Genomic DNA, 25,978 nt, shown 5'->3' with positions numbered 1-25,978 from the left:
CCCAGGAATTCATAACATTAAGGGATTACTTTTCTGAACTATCCCTTCTCTTCAGTCTCCCTGGGACTTTCCAGGTGTTTTTCGGGCTACCCTGTTTAGTTCTCTGGCCAGAAACCTCTGTAGACCTCTGGTTACACTGGTATGCTGTGTTCTTTCTATGACTACCCTAGCCAAGATCAAGCAGAGACTCTGTGTCTTTAGTAAGAGGACAAAGGTTGTGGAGATAGGGAGAGATGAAGAATTGGAGTTTTGAAAGCAATCTACTACAGATACCTACAGTGGAGAAGAAAGAGCACCTTCTTTTATATGAAAATCTAGGCCCTAATATCAACTCTTGGTACTTGGTATGTGACTTTGGGAAGAGTTTTGCATTGTAAGTTTTCTTTGTTTTTGTGAGAATTAAATAAGTAAATTATACATAATGCTCTATAGTTAAAGCTACTTAGTTGTTTTGTTTTGTTTTGTTTTTAGATTTTTATTTATTTGACAGAGAGAGACACACAGAGAGAGAGAACACAGGCAGGGAGAGTGGGAGAGGGAGAAGCAGGCTTCCCTCTGAGCAGGGAGTCCAACTCGGGGCTCGATCCCAGGACCCTGGGATCATGACCTGAGCCAAAGGCAGACGCTTAATGACTGAGCCACCCAGGCACCCCAAAGCTACTTAGTATTAACAGACAGATGGCAGTGCTGCTCAGTCTCTACGGCGATGAGAGGGGAAGAACTTACCTTCCATGAGCTATATCAACACTGATTACCATTTCAGTAATGGAGACTGATAACAGTATTCAGAAGAAATGATTATCAAAGTATAATAAGCTATCCACACTCACTCTTTAATTTTTGAGTTTGAAGGTTTCACAAATGAACATCTAGAGGAAAGAAAAGAAAAAGAATGGCAACTGCAACTCTGAATAATAACTGCTTTACTTTTCCCTACTTTTTTGAGGCGGCTTAATAAAAATCCTTCACATTTGCATCAAACTTAGAGTTTTCAATGCCATTTTGCATGAATATGCTTAAATATAGTTGGATAAGTGTTTTAATTACTTATGCATCTCTTCATAGTAATGTGATGTTTCATTATTTCTTATCAGGCTCAAGAGTAGGAACAAAATCACAATTGACACAGAGTAAAGAATAAGGCAATATCTGTTGGGAAAACATAGAGCGGTCCTAACTCTCCTCTCCCATGGATAGGTGGGCTTGGAACAGGCACAGATGCATAACAGTGTTAGTACTTCTAGGAGACAGAAGTACTTAGGCCCTATACTGTTTAGCTTATATACGTAAGGTAAAGTAGGCTACAGTAGGTAATTCTCCCCTCAGTGTTGCCCCAATGAAGGAGTTAGGGAATGTGGGTGGTATGGGAAGAAAGCAACATTGGCTATTCAAGAAACAAATGGTTTTCACTTCTCTTATCTTTTCAGAATTCTACTTTTTGACTGTCCATAATTCCTAAACTTACGAAGAAGTAGTAATTTAATTCTTAATGAAAAAAATGACTAAGAATAACCTAACTCACTTGTTTCTAAGTGTAGGATCCCTCACACAAACAGTTTCCAATCATCACTAGATGGGCTTAGCAGCCTTGAGATTAAGGGGAGAAAACAAAATCCAAACTATATTCGTAGGAAATGACTTAGAATCAATAGATAGCAGAATATTACTATAGTTTATTCAGACTATTCTTTTAGAATATGAACTTGCTTTACATTTCTTTTGTCTTTGGAATACCAATGCAATATAAATACCACTAGGATTGAGACAAGGGTTTCTGAATTGGCTACAGCTCTATCAATATAGAAATTAAACTACAAACAAAAGAGACAAGTATTTTCCAAAAATAATATTGTTTTTTAATTTAATATATTTATTTTTAAACCAAATGTTAGGAAAATTAATACTTGCAGAGGTTGTAAGTATAGAAAGTTATGTGTTTTACTTTGTTTCCCTTCTTACCTTTTTCAGAGATATTGGAGAAGATATTCCACTAGAAAACAATTTCTGAAATTGAAATATTATTCTGTCATCCTGCAATCTAGGATAAGAATGATAATCGCTGTTACATCTTACAAACAATATCTTTGGGCTGCAGTTACAATTCAGAGACATTGGCGTGCTTATTTAAGAAGAAAACATGATCAACAGAGATATAAGATACTAAAGTCATCGTGTCTCATAATCCAGTCTATGTTCAGAAGATGGAAGCAACGTAAAATGCAATTACAGATAAAAGCTGCAATAACACTGCAAAGAGCTTTTAGAGAGTGGCATGTCAGGAAACGAGCTAAAGAAGAAAAATCTGCTGTTGTCATACAATCATGGTATAGAATGCACAAAGAATTACGGAAATACATTCACATTAGGTCTTGTGTTGTTAACATTCAGACAAGATTCCGAAGCCTTCAAGCCCAAAAGTTATATAAAAGAAAAAAAGAGGCTATACTAACCATTCAGAAGTACTACAAAGCATATCTGAAAGCAAAGACTGAGCGCACCAAGTATTTGCAGAAACGGGCTGCGGCCATTCGACTGCAGGCTGCTTTTAGGAGGATGAGAGCTCGTAATCTACACAGACAAACCAGAGCTGCTCGTGTTTTTCAGTCCTACTGGAGGATGAGACAAGACCGATTTCGATTTCTAAACCTTAAGAAAATTACTACCAAGTTGCAGGCACACGTAAGAAAAAATCAGCAATTACAGAAATATAGGAAGATAAAGAAAGCTGCCATTGTAATTCAGACTCATTTTCGAGCTTATGTTTCAGCGAAGCAGGTTCGAGCATCTTACCAGAAAACACGTTTTGCTGTCATCGTTCTCCAGTCGGCATATAGAGGGATGCAAGCCAGGAGAAAGTTTATTCACATCCTCACAGCCATTATAAAAATTCAGTCATGTTACAGAGCTTATATTTCCAGAAAAAAGTTCCTGAGCCTAAAAAGTGCTGCAGTAAAGTTACAGTCAATTGTCAAGATGAAGCAAAGCCGTCAACAGTATTCACGTTTGAGAGCAGCGACGCTGTTCGTCCAGCAGCGGTACCGCTCCACGAAAATGGCCGCACTACGGAGGCAAGAATACGTGCAGATGCGGGTGTCCTGTGTCAAACTGCAAGCTTCTGTTAGAGGTCACCTGGTTCGAAAGCAGATGCGGTTGCGAAGACAAGCTGCCGTCTCACTACAGTCGTATTTCAGAATGAGAAAGACGCGGCAGTACTACCTGGAAATTTATAAAGCAACTGTTGTCATTCAGAGTTACTACCGTGCATATAAAGCACAGGTCAATCAGAGGAAGAACTTCCTGCAAGTCAAGAGAGCAGTCACTTGTTTGCAGGCAGCTTATAGAGGTTATAAAGTTCGCCAGCTAATCAAACAACAGTCCATAGCTGCTCTTCAAATTCAGACCGCTTTTAGAGGCTATAGTAAAAGGAAGAAATATCAATATGTGCTTCAGTGTGCTATCAAGATTCAGAGATGGTACAGAACATACAGGACTGCCCGTGGTGTTAGAACGCAATTTCTGAAGACCAAGGCAGCTGTGGTTTCTCTCCAATCTGCTTATCATGGCTGGAAAGTGCGAAAGCAGATCAAAAGGGAACATCAAGCTGCAGCGCACATTCAGTCTGTTTTTAGAATGGCCAAAGCCCGGAAACAGTTCAGATTGCTCAAAGCAGCAGCATTAGTCATCCAGCGACACTGGAGAGCACGGAGTGCAGGAAAGAAGCAACGCATGGAGTACATTGAACTCCGAAAAGCAGCACTGATTCTTCAATCTACATGGAAGGGCAGAGCAGTGAGAAGGCGGATTCAAAAGCAGCACGAACGTGCGGTCGTCATACAGTCATACTATAGAATGTATGTGCAACGAAAGAAGTGGGAAATCATGAAAAAGGCTGCTTGTCTGATTCAAATGTATTATAGGGCTTACAGTGTTGGAAGGAAACAGCGTCAGTTGTACTTGAAAACCAAAGCAGCTACAGTCATTTTACAGTCAGCTTACCGAAGTACGAGAGTAAGAAAAAAAATAAAGGAGTGCAACAAAGCAGCCGTCACTATACAGTCCACATACAGAGCTTACAAAACCAGAAAAAACTATGCAACCTGCAGAGCTGCGGCTGTCAAAATTCAGAGATGGTATCGAGATATTAAAATTGCAAGCCATCAACGTAAGGAATATCTTAATTTGAGGAAGACAGCAGTTAAAATTCAAGCAGTTTATAGAGGTATTCGAGCAAGAAGACAAATCCAGCACATGCACATCGCAGCCACTATTATTCAAGCCATGTTTAAGATGCATCAGGCAACAGTGAGATACCATAAAATGAGAACAGCAGCTATCATAATTCAGGTAAGATACAGAGCATATTGTCAAGGTAAAATTCAGCGTGCAAAGTACTTGGCAATTCTGAAAGCTATTACTGTTCTTCAGGCAAGTTTTAGAGGAATGAGAGTTAGACAGACTCTCAGAAAGATGCAAAGTGCAGCCACACTCATTCAGTCGTATTATAGAAGACACAGAGAACAAACCTATTTTAGTAAGTTAAAGAAGGTAACAAAAACAGTACAGCAAAGGTACCGCGCAGTGAAGGAAAGAAACATACAATTTCAAAGGTATAACAAATTAAGGCATTCTGTCATATGCATTCAGGCTGGTTTTAGGGGGATGAAAGCTAGACAACATTTAAAAATTAGGCATTTAGCTGCAACTCTTATTCAGAGGAGATTTAGGACTCTCAGGATGAGAAGAAGATTCCTGTCTCTCAGGAAAACTGTTCTTTGGGTTCAGAGAAAATACCGTGCAACTGTTTGCGCGAAGCATTGCTTCCAACAATTCCTGCAGTTACAAAAGGCAGTCATTAAAGTCCAGTCATCATACAGAGGACAGGTGGTCAGGAAAAGGATGCAAGAGATGCACAGGGCGGCTACGGTCATCCAGGCAGCTTTCAGAATGCACAGAGCCAATGTGAGGTATCAGGCCTTGAAACATGCCTCAGTCGTAATCCAGCAGCAGTTCCGAGCAAACAGGGCTGCACAGCTACAGAAAGTATGGTATCTCCAACAAAGACATTCTGCTCTTGTCCTTCAGGCCGCGTTTAGGGGGATGAAAGCTAGAGGACGTCTGAAAAATATGCATTCCTCTGCAACCCTTATTCAAAGCAGGTTTAGATCTTCAGTGATGAGGAAAAGATTCATTTCCCTCAAAAAAGCTGCTGTTTTTGTTCAGAGGAAATATCGGGCCACTGTTCATGCCAAGCAGCACTTGCACCAATTCTTGAAATTAAAAAGGGCGGTCGTTACAATCCAGTCGTCTTACCGAAGGCTGACGGCAAAGAAGAAGTTACAGGAGATGCACCAGGCTGCAGTTCTCATCCAGGCCAGTTACAGAATGCACAGAACTTACGTTACATTTCAGGCTTGGAAACATGCCACAATTCTCATTCAGCAACGTTACCGAACATACAGGGCTGCGAAACTGCAAAGAGAAAATTATGTCCAACAAAGACATGCTGCTTTGGTCATTCAGGCCACATATAAAGGAATGAAAGCAAGACAGCTTTTCAGGGAAAAACACAGAGCTGCTATCATTATACAAAGCTCATATAGAATGTATAGGCAGTATCTTTTTTACCAAAAGATTCAGTGGGCTGCAAAAGTCATACAGGAAAGATACCGAGCAAATAAAAAGAAAGTCCTTCAACACGATGCCCTCAGGAAGGCAGCAACCTGTACTCGGGCAGATTTCCAGTTCACGATCATACGGAAAGAGATTCAGAAACAGCAGCAGGCTGCCACTATTATTCAGAAGCATTTTAAAGCCTCCAAAGCAAGGAAGCGTTTTCTCCACTTGAGAGCAAAAGTAGTTTTTGTTCAAAGACGATACAGAGCACTAACCGCAGCGCGCTCCCAAGCAGGCATTTGTGTCCAGTCTTCACACAGAGGTTTTCAGGTGCGAACGGATGTCCGGCAGATGCAGCTGGCGGCCACACTGATACAGTCAGTCTTCCGAATGCACAGGGCCAGACTTGATTATCAAGCAAAGAAAACTGCCGTTGTGGTTATACAGAATTACTATAGGTCATATGTCAGAGTAAAAACGGAAAGAAAACGATTTTTGGCAGTTCAGAAATCTGTACTAATTATCCTGGCTATTTTCAGAGGCGTAAAAGTTAGACGGAAGCTGAGCAACCTGTCGGAGGCGAGCACGGCCGCGGTGGCTCGGCTGTCCGCATCCCGCCCGCACAGAACGGAAACTCAGTGTGGGGCTGGGAGCGGCGCGGCCCCTGGGATTCCGAAGTGGCGCGGAGCTGCCCCAGGGGGGTGTTCACAGGAGGCAGAGCACCCTCAAAGAGAGGCTGCAGGAACAACTCAGAAAGCTTTTTGTGAAACGGTCACAAGGAAATCGGAAACGCAGATGCGAGCTGCCCTCCTGATTCAGTCCCTCCTCCAGATGGCGGTGCAGCGGAGAAGATTCGTTCAGCAGAAAACAGCTGCTCTGACACTCCAGCGGTATTTCAGGACGTGGCAAACAAGAAGGCAGTTCTTATCTTCTAGGAAGGCAGCAGTGGTTTTACAGAATCGCTACAGAGCCCTTTTGTCTGCACAGCGTCAAAGACTAGTGTATTTACAAATTAGAAGCAGCGTCATCATTATTCAAGCTAGAATGAGAGGATTTATACAGAAACGGAAGTTTCAGAAAATTAAAGATAGCACCGTAAAAATCCAGGTAGTTCTATATTTAAATGTAAAGCTTGCATTCTTTCTTTAACCAATATTTGTTAGAATTTGTAAAATTAACTTAAGCAGGTCATAAAGCATAATACTTCATTTATGTGACCATTTCATTTATCTTCTAAAACGGAACTTTTGAGAGCAGAGAAAGGGCGCTAATGATAATTCAGCCAATACAACACAGAACTGGGATTCTTCTGAACATGATCACTCTCTGCGTGATGCATTTCAATAGGTGTTAATTTTGAGAATATAGTTTGATAAATGGGAGTTCTCTGCTGAATAAAAACAAATTTTAAGTGAGAAATTTAAGCTAAGGTAAAATGAGATTTGGCAAAATTTAGACCAAATTGTATAACTTTATTCCCCTACCAATCTATTAATAAGACCACTTAAGCTAGGCATGTACTTTATTCAGAACATTTAGCACTTTTGATTTCCAAAACAATTTCATATAATTTTTTCATTATTATTGTTACACATAAATATGTATTCTATATAACGTATAGAAATATATCTGCTCTTCTCACACACATACATATATCCGTGGGAGAGAAGCGTAGAGTACTATTTTTCTTAAAATATGAAGGAACTGCAAAAGGTTAAATAACTTGCTTATGTCACATAGGGAGAGGCAGATCCAGGAATTGAATCGGGTACTTCAGCAACTTATTTTCTACCTGTTCATACCCTGGGCTTTGCACCTTGGTGTGGTATGTTGGTATCTTATTGGTTTGCCATTAAACTTAGATACGTTGTTTTCATTCAGCAAATAGATGTCCAGTGGTGACAATGTGCTTAAAAAGCTATTGTGTTTGACTGGCATAGACAGATATAATTAGTTGCTGTCCTTAAAGCACTTAATTGAGCAAGGAAGCTTGATTATAAAACAAAATGAGATTATAAAACAAAATGATTATAAAACAAAATGAGAGAGAGTGTATGTTGCTGGGAACATAAAGAAGGGAAACCTAAATTAGTCCCCCTGCTCAGAAAAAGCTTCCCAGAACAAATGGCATTTAAGTTGAGATGTTAAGCCAAAGGATGAGTTAAAAATAGCCCAATAAAATGTATTCAATGTATGCAGCTATAGGAGATAACACAGAGTTCAAAAATGAGAAAGTGTGTGTGGTGCAGTATAGAGAATGATAGGAGACCTTGGCAGTACAGGGAGTGAGGTTGTGCATAGCTTTGTAAGACACAGATACAAGTTTAGTCTTTTCTACTGGATTAAAAGAAGTTCTAGAAGAATTTAAAAAGGAGAAAAGCAGAATCATTATTTTTAAAATATTTACTCTGGCAGGAATGTGGAAGAGGGATTGGAAGGGGAGAAGGGGGACCAGCCGAGAGACTATTGGCATTAAGTCAGGTAAAAGATAGTTTAGTAAGGTGTAGTGACGATGGGATTGTGAAGATTAGTTTGAGTGGAAGGGGTATTATTTGCATTATTTAGAGCGTAAAGCAAGCATCCAAGCCATGTGCATGACTTAAGTAACTCAGATGTTACCGTTCGCTGACACAGGGAGTGAGGAGAGGAGCAGATTGGAAGATTAGTGATGAGTTCAGTTTGGGGTACCTGATGAAGTACCTAACAGATGTCTCAGTTGAGATGTTTAGCAAGGTGGTTGGCTTGAAGTTTGAAGTTTGAAGAGTAGCATGGATTTCAGAATTTGACTTCTACATTATTGGTATCCATTTAATAACTGAAGTCGTGGGAGTGATGGAATCATCCAGGAATAATGTAGAAAATGGGTAAAAGAAGAGATTCAGCCTGGGACTTCAACCTTGAAGAATATCAACATTTGAGAATACTGAAAGGAGGGGCACCTGGGTGGCTCAGTGGGTTAAAGCCTCTGCCTTCTGCTCGGGTCATGATCCCAGGGTCCTGGGATCAAGTCCCGCATCGGGCTCTCTGCTCAGCGAGGAGCCTGCTTCCTCCTCTCTCTGCCTACCTCTCTGCCTACTTGTGATCCCTGTCAAACAAATTAAAAAAAAAAAAAACTTAAAATGAATAAATTAATTAAATAAATAAATAATTTTAAAAAGAGAATACTGAAAGGAAAAGCTAAAACATGGTAGTAAGAGCGAAAAAGGAAAACTGAAAGATTTATGGTATGAAGAAGCCAAGGATTGAGGGAGGAAGAAAAGAACGCTCAAATTCCAAGCATGAATGCCGCCAAAAAGTTAGTGGTTGAAGTACGTTAATTGGATGTATTACTTAGGGTGATATTCAACTGAAATGACAGAAAAGCCAAAATAACAATCTTAGGAAATTTTGGCTATTTTTCTCATGTATAATTAAATTTAAAAGTTGTATTTTACCCATCTTGTTTTAAACATGTAATCAGTGATCTCAAACTTTAGTGCACATTGGAATCACTTGGAATTTTTAGAAATACTGATGCCTGGCTCCCAGTGTGAATACCAGTATGTTGGTATTCAGGTTTGTTTACATAAAGACCTCATATAATATACTTCGAGTAAGTTAAGGACATCACAAGAGTAATTTTGACATTCATATACTTCTTGCTTGTGAGCTAACTTTGAATCCTGATCCCCATGCAAGGCGTGGCTGCAGTATTTGTTTTAGGTATTTTGGAGTCCAACAGACTTGGGTTCAAATCTTGACTCTGTTGTCTTCTGGTATAACAGGTCTCTTCTTCCTCAGCATCAATTTCTGTTTTGTAAAACAGAGATCTTAATCATCTCATGAGATATTTGTAAAGAATAAATAAGACACCTTTTCCTCTTATTACTGTTGTATCAACAAGTTACTCAGTTTCTCCTGATTTACTCATCTCTAAATTAGATAATGATATTATCCATGCTTATTGTAAGGACCTACAGTGCTTAGTACAGTGCTAAGGGCTTAATAAGTCGTATTGTCACTTAAACATTTAGTCAGTCTCAAGGTCACAGAAATTGGAAATGCTGATAGTCCTCTGACAGAGAGTTGCTCTCAGAAGTTTGCTGCAGCCTGGACACCAAACCCAGGATATAAGCGAGGTGGGAGGCGTTAGGATTCCTTTCCTTCCCAGGAAGTAGAGTAGTCAGTGTTCCTTCTCCTTCTGTTCTTCCAAATGGATTGAGATAGTGAGGACAATGCACATATCTGGCTTTTCAGACACTGTACATATATTACAATTTAGAAAGATTGTTAGGGTTATATGAGTCTTAGCTCCCAACTGGCCACGGGTTATGTGTGATAAAGTATATAGGAGGTTTTCATCATGGTTAGCCCCAGGGTTTTCAGAGGGCTCATAGATGTCAGGAGTGAATGAGCCTAAACGAAAAGAGAGTTATTATATGACTATATTTCTGCAGTTGAGTTTTGGCTAACCATTCTTACACTAGCTGTTTGTAATACTGATTTTTTTTTCGATTTATAAGAAAATAGAGCTCATGTTTGTTATATTTATGTGTTTCATAGGCTGTGTGGAGGAGCTATAAAGCAAGGAATTATTTACATAAAGTGAAAGCTGCCTGCAAGATTCAAGCCTGGTATAGGTATCGGAAAGCACGTAAAGAGTATCTAGCTGTACTAAAAGCTGTTAAAATCATTCAAGGTTGCTTCTATACCAAACGGGAGAGAACACGGTAATATATGATGTTTGTGTTGGGGGAGTATGTGTGTGTAGTAGCCAAGTCTGTATATAAAATAATATTGCTTACTGATTTTTCTTTTAAATATTTGCTATGCCTAACTTGTATGGTTTGTTTTGTTGGTGTTATCTCCATTAAGGAAACAAAGTATACCTCTAAGACTGTCTTATTTTTTGAGATAGGGCCTTCCTATAATTCAGTAAAAAGTACTTAAAGTTGATTTGGTTTCATGGAGATGAAAGTGAGGGGAAGTGAATGAAATAATCTAGTAAAATCTTGGTTTCCTTATTCATGTAATCATCCATTTTGTTTGTCAATTTAGCTACTAGCAAATTTGTTTTCTCATTCATTTTTTTTTCTTTTTAACTTAGCTCCCACACTCTTACCTTGATGATGAAGACCTAATTATCAAATTATTTATCTTCATTGTATTTTCCTATTCCTTGTTCATTTCTTTGAAATAACTTTTCTAAAGCTCTTGTCAGTTTATTAATGCTATTTTTTATTTCATAGCATAAGAATTTTTCTTCAGTCACCAGAATTGATGAATTATTGTATCAGTGGTAGTTTTAAAGATTGTTTTAGGAGAACACTAGTGTTAGAAGAGTTTCTTGATAAATTCCATGGGTAGAAGCCCAGGGCTTACCACATAAAGATATGTTGCTGCTATCAGCTGTTAAGGACCATTATCTAAGTTTCTTGATCCAAAAAGCTAAATTTTTCTCATTAACATTCAGCTTTGTTTTCTAAGAAATGTGACAACATGATGTAAGTTAAATCTGTTCTTAATTTTTATGAATTACACCATGTTGATGCCTAAAGTTTAATATCTGACCCTCACTTTCTAAGTTTTTCTCCAGTTTTACTTACAGAATATTTCATTTTGGATCTTTGCATGATGCCTAGCTTTCCTTTCAAATAAGTGTCCATGCCTCATTTGCCTGATGCTATTCTAATCTCCCAAGTTCTCTTTGTGACCTCGTCCTGTCTGCTTAATGAATCAGTTGCAATATGGACTCGGACTTTATACTCTGCCATTATTTCTACCAGCACCTGCTTTATCTAGGCTTTGTCTAGGTCTGAGTAATTGTACTTTCTTTTGATCCTGCTCAGAATTCTTTCTCATTCTAGAAATTCATATTTCTTATCACTGGAATATTGCTAATTGCAGAACTTCTTTTTCATTGTGTCAGTTCAGGGTGTGTTTATGTATATGTATAGAATTCTGATTGCTACAATTTAAATATGAATTATACTTTTCCACTTTCTTTTATTCTCATTATCTTTCTTATATTTCCTTTCTCTAGTATTTGGGGGGGGATGTACATAAATTCTTATTGAGTAGATTAAAGACATTTGTAATTGCTTTCCACTAACTACTTTTTAGGTTTCTGAATGTGAGAGCATCAACAATTATCATTCAGAGAAAATGGAGAGCTACGCTTGCTGGAAGAATGGATCGTGAACACTTCTTAATGATGAAAGTAGGTGCAGAAAGAAAAAAAAGAGCTCATTTGCAAAGAACTATTTTATGAAACAAAACAAAAATTGTTTTTTGTTTTTTTTTAAAGATTTTATTTATTTATTTGACAGACAGAGATCACAAGTAGGCAGAGAGGCAGAGAGAGAGAGAGAGAGGAGGAAGCAGGCTCCCTGCTGAGCAGAGAGCCAGATGCGGGGCTCGATCCCAGGACCCTGAGATCATGACCTGAGCTGAAAGCAGAGGCTTTAACCCACTGAGCCACCCAGGGGCCCCAAAAATTGTTTTTTGTTAACTATACATTTTAAACATATCATTGCACTTAATTAAAAATTGTATTTACTCATAAAAATATTTTTCATGAATACTTGTGTTTGTATATTTATATTTACAAAATACTCTCAAATCCAAGTTTGAAGTAACTAATTTTAGAGTAAATAATTTATTTTGAGGAAGTCCTGATAGATATAGCAAATTTTGTCTATTATATTCTTTAATAATATATATATATTTTTTAAGATTTTATTTATTTATTTGACAGAGATCACAAGTAGGCAGAGAGGCAGGCAGAGAGGCAGAGGAGGAAGCAGGCTTCCTGCTGAGGAGAGAACCCGATGTGGGGCTCAATCCCAGGATCCTGGGATCATGACCTGAGCTGAAAGCAGGGGCTTTAACCCACTGAGCCACCCAGGCGCACCTTTAATAATATATTCTTTAAGCTATAATTGGTGATCTATTAACGATATTTAACATCAAAGTCTAGAATAGCTGCAGTACCTATAGCCTTTTTATTAAAGAAATCAAAACTAAAATTCTGCTTATAAATTTTAATATTCATATAATATTCACTATTATCGTATAGCCCTTATTATTATACCTACTAGTGTATATTTGCTGACTGGATCCTCATAATCACCCTCTGAAGTAGTTATTATTAGCATACCTGTTTTACAAACAAGTCTAGAGAGGTAAAGTGACTTGCCCAAGGTCATTCAGCCAGTTGATGAGGGTATCTATGTTTTAAAGCAAACCTCGTTCCCATTTTAATTTATATACTTCTTCAGGTGTCTTAGAATTTGGTTGTCAAGATGTTATTTATTGAAAAAACTAAGATATGCTGGTTCTAAGATGTACTTTATGGTTCTTGAAGGAACAGCTTCCCTGATAGCTGTTTACAATGCCCATTCTCTTCTTTACATTGCTAGCATTTTTATTAAGTGTATTTGTCCTGTGGTGATATTATTCCTTTTCTCCCTCACAATGAGAGGTATCAAGAAGATAAGAGGGAAACAGAACCAGATAACTATTGACCTTGGCTTGCACATTCATAAAAATTTAATGTTTAGCTGGAGACCTATATAGGTTTAGAAATTATACACCATCACCTTTCTTGTATATGAAATATGACATTCGTAAGCTAAAAATGTAAAGAAAAATCACAATTATACCATCTCATTTTACACTGAGAAATTAAAAAGCCTCCAGTGGGTTAAAATTATTAAACCTTTCTATTAATGCCACTTGCACATTTTTCCTTATAGAGACGTCGAGCTGCTTGTTTGATCCAAGCAAATTTTAGAAGATATAAAGGAAGGCAGGTCTTCCTTCGGCAAAAGTCTGCCGCTTTGACCATCCAGAGATATATACGAGCCAGGAGGGCTGGGGAGTATGAAAGGATAAAATACCTAGAATTAAAAAAATCTACAGTTGTTCTGCAAGCACTAGTGCGTGGTTGGTTAGTAAGAAAAAGAGTAAGTATTTTCAAGTGGAATATCTCAGTCATGTGAAATGAAAGTATTTGGTGTTAAATTGTGTCCAGAAATTTTAGATTTTGGACAATAATTTCAGAGCTAATATAACCAATAACTTGACTTTATTTAGCTTCTGCAGAGCCATGTAACAAGATCACTGGTTGCTATCAATTTTTGTTCTATGAGCCTGTTTTTCATAGATGCTCACCAAAAAGGCACACTAACTTTTCTCTTGTAATGAATCTTAGCAAAGGAACTGAAAGAGTGAGGGAAGAGCTCCACACATGAAGGAGGTTGTAATTCAGATAGCCCTTTGCTACCACCAAGCAACTCTGAGGTGCTGTGAGCTACCATTCCTGTCATAACTGCCACATCATCAGCAAGAGAGAAAATCCCTCTGAGAGAGTTCACGACATTTTTGGCATCCAATATATGAAGCACTGGCAAAGACAAAAATAATTAAATTTGAAATGAAAAAGAAAATCTTTTATGTTGTGTTCATTAAATATAAGTTGGAAGCCTAAAGGCCACTATGGAGAGGTTCTACTACAGGAGTCTTGTGCTAGATTTGTGCAAGACTGCCTAATAACTAGAGAAATCAGTTCAGATAATTTTGTCTGACTTACTGTGACCATCTTCAGCAGTTCTGCTTAGAATACTGTAATTTGAAAAAAAAGAATACTATAATTTGTTTTGAGTTTAGTATTCATATACTTCTCTCATTATAGTTAGTACATTCAAGGCTTTAATTAGCCTCTTTGTTTTCTTGACTGTTTCCTTTGCTGTGCAGAAGCTTTTGATTTTGATGAAGTCCCAAAAGTTTATTTTCGCTTTTGTTTCCTTTGCCTTTGGAGACATATCTTGAAACACAAACACAGTTGCTGTGGCTGATATCGAAGAGATTACTGCCTATGTTCTCCTTTAGGATTCTGATGGATTCTTGTCTTATGTTGAGGTCTTTTATCCATTTTGAGTTTATTTTTGTGTACGGTGTAAGAGAATGGTCGAGTTTCATTCTTCCACATATAGCTGTCCAGTTTTCCCAGCACCATTTATTGAAGAGACTTGTCCTTTTTCCACTGTATATTTTTTCCTGTTTTGTCAAAGATTATTTGACCGCAGAATTGAGGGTCCATATCTGGGCTCTCTGTTCCACTGGTCTCTGTGTCTGTTTTTATGCCAGTACCATGCTCTCTTGGTGATCACAGCTTTTTAGTAAAGCTTGAAATCAGGTAACGTGATGCCCCCAGTTTTATTTTTGTTTTTCAACATTTCCTTAGCGATTCGGGGTCTCTTCTGGTTCCATACAAATCTTAGGATTATTTGCTCCAGCTCTTTGAAGAATACCAGTGGAATTTTGATTGGAATGGCATTAAAAGTATAGATTGCTCTAGGCAGTATAGACATTTTAACAATGTTTATTCTTCTGATCCAAGAGCATGGAATGGTCTTCCATCTTTTTGTGTCTTCTTCAATTTCTTTCATGAGTGTTCTGTAGTTCCTCGAGTACAGATCCTTTACCTCTTTGGTTAGGTTTATTCCCAGGTATCTTATGGTTCTTGGTGCTATAGTAAATGGAATCGATTCTCTAATTTCCCTTTCTGTATTTTTATTGTTAGTGTATGAGAAAGCCACTGATTTCTGTACATTGACTTTGTATCCTGCCACGTTACTGAATTGTTGTATGAGTTCTAGTAGTTTGGGGGTGGAGTCTTTTGGGTTTTCCATATAAAGAATCATGTCATCTGCGAAGAGAGAGAGTTTGACTTCTTCATTGCCAAACTGGATACCTTTTATTTCTCTTTGTTGTCTGATTGCTGTTGCTAGGACTTCTAATACTATGTTGAACAAGAGTGGTGAGAGTGGGCATTCTTGTCCTGTTCCTGATCTCAACGGGAAGGCTGCAAGCTTTTTCCCATTGGGGACGATATTTAATTAGCTGTTTTTGTGTAGTCAGGTTAAACACTGTTCTTTAGTAAAGTGCCCAAAAAGAGTTTTGCTTCTTATAGCCCAAGTTAGGAGTTACACATGTAGAAATATTGTATAGTAAAGGATTATAATCACTTTGAGTTACAACGTAAATAATCTTAACAATTTAAAGTTAATTTATGGCTAATTTATATAATTTGGTATTGAGGATATACAAAAATAAACATTGATCAAGTTGTCTTAAGAGTCAAATATTTGGTTAATTTTTTATTTCTCTGTTAGATTTTAGAACAGAAAACAAAAACTAGGCTTCTTCACTTCACAGCGGCCGCATATTATCACCTGTCTGCTCTTAGAATTCAAAGAGCATATAAATTTCACGTGGCTTTGAAGAATGCTAACAAGCAGGTTAATTCAGTCATCTGTATTCAGGTTAGCCTTTCCTTTGCCATAAAACTATGTGGTATAATTTTTGTTAGAAATTTTCTATTTTAATAAATAATTTTCAAATACCTTATGCTAAAGTCATATAACATTAGCCTTTTGCTTATAAGATGATATATTTAGGATGACTTGATGGGTTAGAAATAGGTTGGTATTTTAAGGCACAGGAAGAAAGCTATAAATTATTTTCTGAAATAATTGTATTCATTTATACTCATCTCAAAGTCTGACGGTGCCTGTTTCTCCACAGTCTTGCCAACACATACCATTAAAGACTGATTTTTGCTATTTTGATGAATGGCAAATAGCATCTCATTTTTGCTTTGAATTTCCTTTGATTGCTAGCAGTTCTAAAAAGTGTTTCTGTTGGCTATTCAAATTATTTGTATATTGTGTGCTTTTTCTTAATGTATGCATGTATGGGGCTTTTTTTTTTTGACACAGGAGACTTGATAGTATTTGTTTAAGTTGTGAAACGAAGGCTATGTTGTATAGGGTTAAATTTACATACACACACACCCAGTGAGGACTAGAAGATTTGCACCAAGTGGAATAGCTGGAGAAGGTTGAAAGATATTCCATATATGTTGTTTATTTCATTTATGTATGTATGTGTATATATGTATTTATTTGTTTTTAAAACCTGAAGTAAAGAAAATCTCTATGTTTTAAACAGAGATGGTTTCAAGCAAAATTACAGCAAAAGAGATTTGCTCAGAAATATAGCATCATCAACAGTCAGCATCAAGTTCAAGAATGTATGGGTCAGCAAAATAGGGCTGCATCAGTAATACAGAAGGCAGTACGCCGTTTTCTCCTCCATAAAAAACAGGAAAAATTTAATAATGGAATCAGTAAAATTCAGGTAACTGGAAATATTGTGAAGTTGCTTCCAGATTTTGGTTTATAATTTACTTACATGCTATCTAACATTTTAAAAACACAGTAACGTACATTTTAAAAAAAGCTGATGTTCACCAGTTGAATAACTCATAAATACTGTATCATTATTAAGCCCTTCATTTTCAAATTTCCCTAGAGACATTTAGAATTGAGATGAAAAAGCATTTTAGCATTTTGTATAGATTTAGACATCTTTGGTCAATGAATTCAGGTTATATATAGGAATATTATATATATTTCTTTTCAGAAAAAATTGCTTTAGCTATTTATTAGAACATGAATTGAGGTTTTATTTGCAAAGTGCTTATATCCTATAAATTTACTGAAAATACTTATTTTGTAGAAATGGATGTAGATATAAGTTCAAAACATCATGGCTTGTAATCTTAAAATTACTATGTTTTGTCTCTTTAAGGCATTATGGAGAGGGTACTCTTGGAGGAAGAAAAATGATTGTACAAAAATTAAAGCTATACGACTAAGTCTTCAACTTGTTAACAGGGAGATTCGAGAAGAAAACAAACTCTACAAAAGAACTGCACTCGCACTTCATTATCTTTTGACCTACAAGCACCTTTCTGCTATTCTTGAGGCTTTAAAGCACCTAGGTTAGTTTGTTTTAACGATATCTTGTATAAGGTTAGGAATGCATGTTTACCTTTGAATGTACAAAGAATGTTATAATACAGTATTAGCTAAAACTTCATGTTGTTGCTGTGAATGTATCTCTCTCTTTTCCCTCTTTTCAGAGGTGGTTACTAGATTGTCTCCACTTTGTTGTGAGAACATGGCCCAGAGTGGAGCAGTTTCTAAAATATTTGTTTTGATCCGAAGTTGTAACCGCAGCGTTCCTTGTATGGAAGTCATCAGATATGCTGTCCAAGTCTTGCTTAATGTGGCTAAGGTAGTTTTCCCTTTTAATAAGGAATTGTTCATTGGTCATGAAATATGACCCAACAAATTAAGTTGATGCTTGCTCACCACTAGAACTTACTAGATCACCCAGTTAGAATTCATTTATATGCAAGAATCTTAGGGGGAAAAACGTTTACTCTGATAACATAATTGTACATAGAAACACTAATTGTTTATGATTTTTTCTGTCTTTGTGATATTAATAATAATTACTAACATTTATTGAGTATCTCCTACATGCTAGTGTTTTTCATGCATCATTTAATTTTTCTTAAAATAATAGTCTCAAGCAGTCCATGATATTATTCCAATTTTATAGAGAAGAAGTAATAATTCTTGCAGAAATTAAGTCTCCTGGCCTAAACCCTTGAGTGTGTAAGTGGTAGGACTGAATTCAGATCCTTTGTCCACCTCTAGAGCTGATGTTCTTTCCACCACATTGTATCAAAACAATAGAACCTCTTATAATCATGTCTGGCAAAACATGATTAAGATATTGCTATCACTTGGTTACCCTGTATTTAAGACTCTCTATGAGGATTAGCATTTAAGTTTTTTGGCTTTGGACTGGTAGCAGATATCTGTACTAAACCATAATGCATGCAGCCAAAAGTATTGAGATGACAAATTTATCTTCCCCACCTAACCCCTCAGCCACAACTCTTTACCTGATATTTTCTTACTGAGAAGTGGTGGTTAAGAACACAGACGGCTGCCAAACTGCCTGGGTTTGAATCCCTGCTCTGCAGCTTATTACAGGTTACTTAGCCTCTCTGTGCTTTACTTTCTTTAAATGGGTGTAATAGCAGTATCCACCTCACATTGTTATTGTGAGAAAGAAGTGAGTAAACGTACATATCATGTGCTTCATATGTAAAAGTGCCAAATAAATGTTAACTGTTAATATTATTTTGTTATTTTTATCTTAGTATCATTAGCATTATTTGTTTCCACGCAAATTTCCATATGAATCTAGTGATACAGTTAGGTATATGAGGCAGGAAAAATGTATCCTAATCTTAGTCTTTATCACTATTTTACCCTGTGGTTAACTACCACAGATAAGTTATCTTTTTCCTGCGAGGTTCTCAGTAAAATTGCCTTGTCTTTAAGCTTTTTATTTACTTCAGGGTGTTCATGTTCAAAGATTTTAGATTTGATTCCTATTTTGTGGAACTTTCAATTAAAATGCAGATATGCGTATAAAATGGATCAAAAAATGTTAGTAGTATCAAGAAATCATTTCACAAAGTCCTTTGCACTTGCTGTAGATAGTCCAAAAGTTTGGTCCTCAGCTTTCTTTTTGCTTGGGCTGTTTCTAAGGCTACGTGTGTGTTGTAACAGTTGCTTTCCTTCTGTCCTCTTCAAGTATGAGAAAACTACTGCAGCAGTTTATGATGTAGAAAATTGCATAGATACTCTGCTGGACCTTTTGCAAATGTACCGAGAAAAGCCTGGTGACAAAGTGGCAGACAAGGGTGGAAGCATTTTTACGAAAACCTGTTGTTTGTTAGCGGTTTTATTAAAAACAACAAATCGGGCCTCTGTAAGTATTCGTTATCGTCCTTTGAGGTTCTCTTTCCAGGTTTTTAGGTTTAAGACTTTTACACTTTTCCTTCAGTAGTTATCACAATTTAAATAGGGTTTTGTGTATTTTCAGACCTGCCTTTTGTGTTGATAAAGGAGGTGTTTGTGTGTTGTGTTGTGTACTGGGTGTGTTGTGTTGATAGTGGTTTCCTAATGTAGTAAACTGAATTTTAAAAAGAAAGCTTATTGCAGGTATGTAAGTAGCCATTTCCCATTTACTTGAGGAAAGTAACAAATTATTGAACAAGGTAGACTGCAACATATATGTGACTCCTCATTCTCCTCTTGTAACCATAAATACATTTCAAGCTTTTCCATGGTGAGAACTCTGTAGGTGTTACTTACAAGTCGATATGGGGGGCCCACAGGCTATGATGGGATTCTGGCCCTCATCCTGAGAACAAAACCACTAAATGATTATATACAAGGGAGTGTGTTCTAGTTTAAGTTCTAACATGAATTTGGCTCCTGAATGAAGAATGATTTTGGGAAAGAATGTGTGGATGTAGGTAGACCATTCAGGAAGGAGGGAAGCATAGATACGGTGGTGGTCTATGCAAAAGACTGTACTTGACCTAGGGTTGTGAGAGATATGTAGATAACTTTGGAAACTTAGAGAAAATTCATAGCACTTGGAAACCGGATATAATAGGCATATTGACTATAATATTTACCTGTATTCAGTATGGAGTAAGGTATACAGTCTTTAAATATTTACGTTTTTGTAATTGTCTTACAAATTAGTTTATAGCTAAAACCTGTCTAACTACTCAACTTGGAAAGCATGGCTTTTAGATTTTGTTAAAGACTCGTAAGTTTACTGTGTGGTGTTATTATGGTTGATTTTACTACCATATAAGGGATACAAAATTTGTTTTAGTCTTAATAATTTGTACATTTTCTTTTTTAGGATGTTCGAAGTAGATCCAAAGTTGTTGACCGTATTTATAGTCTCTACAAGCTTACAGCTCGTAAACATAAAATGAATACTGAAAGACTGCTTTATAAACAAAAGATTAATTCTTCTATAAGTACTCCCTTTATTCCAGAAACACCTGTAAGAACCAGAATAGTTTCAAGGTAAGCAGTAAATGTACTCTATAGTTTTAAGTCACTGTTCATTCATTCATTTAGCAAACATTCATGGAGGACCTACTATAAGCAAGATAATGTGCTTGACAATGGAGAAACAACATATGAGTAAAAATAGAATCTTTGGCAAATCTAAAGTAGACAGTCTCAGTAAAGAATAAAGTAATAACACTGTGGCTTTGGGTATTAATAGTTATTCGATAAATTCCTTGTATTAAATAGTTAAGTGCTAAGTCTAACAGTTAACTTTTTATAAGCTTTGCTGCATAAACTTTCTTTTCTCGCATGAAGAACAAGCTACCCTGTTGAAAAGCTGCCAAAAGTCCCCTCCTGGCTACAGTGTCAACTTCCAACTCTTCTCCTAATCATCCTGACACTTGAAATTTCTCCTACTAAAGAAGTCCTTTATGAGACCTTGTACTACTTTCCCTAGAGCTGCTGTAACAACTTACCACAAACTTGGTGGCCTTAAACGACAGTAACATTCTCTGAGAGTTCTTGAAACCAGAAGTTCAAAATCAGGGTGTCAGCAAGGCCTTACTTTCTCTGAGGGCTCTGGACCAGAATCCCTCCTTGACTCTTCCAGTTTCTGGTGACTATAGTGCTCCTTTGCTTGTGGCTGTCTAACTCCATTCACTGCCTCTGTCTTCACGGGTGTCTCTTCTCCTCCTCCCTCTTCCTCAAAAGGACGTGTGTTGGATTTAGGGCCAGTTCAGATAATATGGGATGATCTGATCTCAAGATACTTTGGTTAAATATATCTATGGAGACCACTTTTTCAAAATAAGGTAATATTACAGGTTCTGAGGATTAGGATGTGGATATATCCTAACATATCCCCACCATATCCTTTTGATGGGGGGGTGGCAGAAATTCACTCAACAGCAAACCTATACTGATAATAGTAGTTTAACTAGTTTAAGACATGTAACTTTAGAAGTTTTTAAAAAATGAGTATTAGCTTATCTGGTTAAGCAAGTAGACACCTGCATCAGTGTGAGAACAAGCATAGTATGCAGCTGCGCCCTATGCTTTACGGTGCTGAGCTTGTGATTATGGCGCAGCATGGAGCCACATAGTTCGGGAGAATGACCGTAAGTAAGCAAGTAAGTGAACAGAGTAATAAAGATTTTGGTAACTGCTAAGATAGAGAATAACTTAGAGGACGTGCTCAAATAATGTGGCTGGGAAACTGTCTCTGGGATGTAGTTACAAGAAGTAAAAGTCAGAAAGGATAGGAGATGATATAGCGGGAAGGGGCATTGAATCATGGGTTTTGTTTTGGAAAACCTGAGGTTTCTGTGACAAATTAGAGGAAGAGACAAACAAGCTATTAATCAGGGCTGTGGTTCTAGGCAGAAGTATCAGTCTAGAGGTTTAAATTCAATAATTCTTAGATTAAGGAATCATTAGATCACATTTATGGCTATGGTAATAGATACGGTCACCCCAGGGGAAGAGAATACCTAGAAAAGAAATTCTCAAACCAGACCTCAAGGTAGCCCCAATTTCTCCAGAAAGAACCAGCCAACAGCTCTGAAAAGGAATTGGTAATTGGTTAGAAGATAATCCACAGTGGTGTCCCATCAGCTGTGTGGAATGCTGCTGAGAGGTTGTGAGACGGGGTAAGAAAAATGCCCATTGGACTTGGCAAGATGGAGGTTAGTGGTTAAAGTAGTGACAGGGATAGATTATAGAGGATTGAAAAACAGATGGACCAGATCATATGAAAAATTCATCAGCTTATGATGATACTAAGGGAAAAAAAAATCATTGGTTACCCTTGAAGGATGCTAGAAAAACAACTCATGATGCTTACTATAGGTAGAAGGAAAAAAAATCAAGCATGTCCCATTTTTCTGATATATAGTGTATCTTAGGGTAACCCAATGGTTGATATAAGGGTTTTCTATTAAAAAAATTGTTTAATAAATGCGGAAAGAATATGAAACTATCATTATTTGTAGTCCCTAATAAAATAATAGGTCTATTCTAAGCCATGATCCGTGCAAGCCTGCTTCTCCCTCTCTCTCTACCCCTCACCTTGCTCAAGTTCTGCCTCTCTCTTTCTCTATCAATTAAATAAAATAAAATCTTTAAAACTATGATTAACATGAATTAATAGCTTCCCTTTTTTTCAACTGATACAAAATATTTCTGTCACACCAAAGTTCCCTGGTGCCCCTTTGCAATTAGTTATCTCCTTTTAACCCGTGGATTCTGGCAACTGCTGATCTTATTTCAATACTTTTGCTTTGTCTTTTTTTTACATTATTACACAAATGGAATCATACAGTATATAGCTTTTTGTGACTGGAATCTTTTTTTTAGCTTGATTTTTGAGATTTATTTACATTGATGTATGAATTAGAATTTCATTCCCTTTTATCACAGAGTACTAGTCCATTATATGGCTATCCCACACTTTGACCATTTACCAACCAATAGATATTTGGGTTTTTAACCAAATGGAGAGAATAAGGAGATGGAAATGCAACATAGTAGGGAGTTATATGAGAAAGATGTATGAGCTCCCCTCTGATGGATGTTATTTTCTTAAAGAAGATGAGATTATAAGCATCAGCTCAAAAGCAGACCAGGGAGGGTATGGTGAGTACATTTGAAAAGAAGAAAGGAATAAAATAAAATGGGGAAAGAGGAAGGGAGCATACAAGGCAATTTCAAGCACCCATTTCGTTTTGTAATTACTGACACAAAATCAGTCAGCCTGGTTCTGCAGTCTTTCTTTTCTTCCTGTTCAGCTGTACAGGAATAGAGAAGGTAGATATTTGGATTCAGTTTGGATTCATTTGAATTTAATAGGAGAGAGCAACAATAGCATTAATGAAATTGCCAGGAGATTTTATTGATGGAGCTAAGCTGGACAAGGAGGAGAGTGAGGTCAGCATTCTGATAGATGATGGGTCGGTGTTGAGGTCAGTGAATTAGAGATCTCAGTGGGGTGGAAGACTATGTGCAGTAGATGTATTAAATCGAAAGACATGGGTGAATCAGGAGTCGGGGGGAATGGCAGTCTCAAATTGAGATGTCAGTGGCGGGGTACTTTCTGATAATGATAAAGACTATTATGTGATCATGTAAGGAGTTGGTTGAAGTAGAACAGAAGGAAGGGAGGGCAGAACTGACAGATGAGATTGTAGGATTTTTTGCTAGCTACATGGATGTTGAAGTTACTGAGAATGGTGGCAGGAATTGAGAGAAGACCAAGAAAGGTTACAAAGAACAAAATATTGGGAGTTTGAAAGATGACTGGAAGGCAGTGGTGAGCTAAATAGCATAAGCCTCAAAGGAGGAAGGGTGGTGAGGAATAGCCCGACAGTGGTAAATGGCAATCATATGAAACCCTCACCTGTTTGAGAGGGTTCTAAGGGAAGTGATGTGTTCAGGAGGAGCCACATTGTTGTTAAGACAAAACAGAGAAGGTAGCTCTTTTAAGAGAAGAACTTCATTAATCCAAGGTTTTCATTCTTTTCACAGACTTAAACCAGACTGGGTTTTGAGAAGAGATAAAATGGAAGAAATCACAAATCCCCTACAAGCTATTCAAATGGTGATGGACACACTTGGCATTCCTTACTAATAAACATTTTCAGTATGTACAGTAAAAAGAAATATTAAAGTTAATCATGAATGTGTAAAGTGTTTTTGGCTTTCTTTTGTATAACTTCTAAAATCTGATTTTGTATTAAAATTTTAAAAAATGTGTAATAACAACTGAACTGTTTTCATATTCTTTATTGTTTCTTTTATTATTTTATGGGTTTATGCATGTAAGAAAATACTATGTCATAAAACAATTCTATTCTTCATGTCTTTATCTTAAAATAATAGTCTAAATAGAATCATATTCCAAAAGGAAAAGAATAGCTTATCACTCTCATTTTATAGATAAATTGAAGCATTTTTCTAAAACAAATTTGGAAATGTAAGATTCTGCCAACACACTTAGAAGTGACAAAAGGATAAAATAATCTCACAAATGCTAGAAACTCTCTGACTGGACCATCCAGATAGGCAAGTGAACTCCTCTAGGGAAATTAAATTCAGCCAGCCCATTATATACTAAGAACCCTTAACTTTGAACTGATTAGAGTAATAATTTGACCTGAAAAGAGCATGCTGTTACTTATAAGAGAAACTTGTCACTTAGTCACATACATAGACCTGATAATGATTAGGTGTTGAAATCTTTCAACAGCTTTGGGTCACTATTACCAGTACTAAACCAGTACTAAACCAGTGTGGTTTCAGGACTATAGAAGCGTGATTCCAGTGGCTGTTTGAAATTGGATAGCATCCAAAAGTCTGTTCATTTATGGGAGCCATAAAAGTTTTTAACTGTTTTAAATGATTTAATAGTAGCTAAAAATGTAGAGATCATTTAACTACTTAGTTCACTAATTTGTCAGAATAAGGATTAAACCTAATTAGTCTGAAATTGGCTGAGATTTGGTTAGGATAGCTCTAAAGACCATTTTTGGTGTATTAGAATATAGTGAAATTAACTGTAGAATTTTAAATATATCTTTGCCATATTTTTCTTCCAATAAAGTGTTTTATGAATTCTCAGCACTCAGTATTTTTCAAACATGATTTTTGTTGACTTTCCCAAGTGTTTTACTTTTCTCTTTCATTTAAGAAAATCTTAGTATAAGCAATCTATTTAACTGGTAAATTATACCTCTAGGATATAATGTTTCTTGGTATTAATTTCCTTTAAGATGGTTCTAACCAAAAAGTATTTCTATATAGTATACTATATATATGATAGTACTATACTATATACTATATGATATATGCTGTATATACTATATACTATAGTATACTATATGACTTCCAGATGTTAAAAAAATTTCCTATTGCTGAAACTCAGACTAAATTTTTTAAAGATTTATTTATTTGAGAGAGAAAGACATGCTCGTGCTCTGCAGGAGGGGAGGGGCGGGGCGGAAGGAGAGGAAGAGAGAAAAAATCTCAAGCAGACTCCCCACTGAGTGTGAACCTATTTCCCAGGCCCTGAGATCGTGACCTGAGCTTAAACCAAGTCCGATACTCAGCCAACCAAGCAAGCAAGGTGCCCCAGACTAAATTTTTATAAATTTTATGTAATATCCTATATTTATATGAAGAGCATTCCTCCTGAATTTATCTGATAAATCCATAACAGGATTCTAAGACCCAAAAGCTAAAAGGCTTGTCTGTGTCTGTGATTGTGATTGGGAGGACTGGTTGAGAAGTAACTAAACCTTTTTTACTTTAGAAGTAACATTTTCTGCAGAGATACTACGTTATATTAAAGAAGGAAAATAAATGTATTAACTGCAATCTAATTTTATTTTACATGATTTTATTGGTCATGAAGTCAGGTGAGTTTCAAATTAATCTTCCTGTTAACTGTTATTAACCCAAATGTCCAGTAGATGTCATTATGCCCATATAGTGTCATTTTTAATTTAGTTTTAAATGTATAAATAAATATATTGTTACATAGCTATGATTTTTGTAACTAAAATACGTACTTTTAGACC

General features: G+C 36.7%; 1 protein-coding gene across 3 annotated transcripts in view; it reads left to right on the top strand.

Moving 5' to 3' along the window:
- Positions 1 to 24,663, top strand: part of ASPM (assembly factor for spindle microtubules) — a 66,166-nt gene extending 41,503 nt beyond the window's left edge. For 2 of the 3 annotated variants that reach the window (XM_032878186.1, XM_032878185.1), the window contains exons 18-28: positions 1,969 to 6,720; positions 10,156 to 10,322; positions 11,716 to 11,812; positions 13,350 to 13,559; positions 15,771 to 15,920; positions 16,609 to 16,797; positions 17,251 to 17,443; positions 17,585 to 17,739; positions 19,120 to 19,296; positions 20,248 to 20,417; positions 23,928 to 24,663. In XM_032878186.1, the coding sequence (XP_032734077.1) occupies positions 1,969 to 6,720; positions 10,156 to 10,322; positions 11,716 to 11,812; positions 13,350 to 13,559; positions 15,771 to 15,920; positions 16,609 to 16,797; positions 17,251 to 17,443; positions 17,585 to 17,739; positions 19,120 to 19,296; positions 20,248 to 20,417; positions 23,928 to 24,030 (6,363 nt within the window). In that variant the 3' untranslated portion in view covers positions 24,031 to 24,663. The remainder of the gene's footprint in view (positions 1 to 1,968; positions 6,721 to 10,155; positions 10,323 to 11,715; positions 11,813 to 13,349; positions 13,560 to 15,770; positions 15,921 to 16,608; positions 16,798 to 17,250; positions 17,444 to 17,584; positions 17,740 to 19,119; positions 19,297 to 20,247; positions 20,418 to 23,927) is intronic. The other variant, XM_032878187.1, reaches the window with a different exon arrangement.
- The last annotated feature ends 1,315 nt before the right edge of the window (positions 24,664 to 25,978 follow it).

Source organism: Lontra canadensis, unplaced genomic scaffold (genome assembly GCF_010015895.1).
Source record: "Lontra canadensis isolate GAN:19392208 unplaced genomic scaffold, GSC_riverotter_1.0 scaffold63, whole genome shotgun sequence".
Taxonomy (NCBI): Eukaryota; Metazoa; Chordata; class Mammalia; order Carnivora; family Mustelidae; genus Lontra; species Lontra canadensis.
This window is presented reverse-complemented; position numbering and strand designations above follow the sequence as displayed.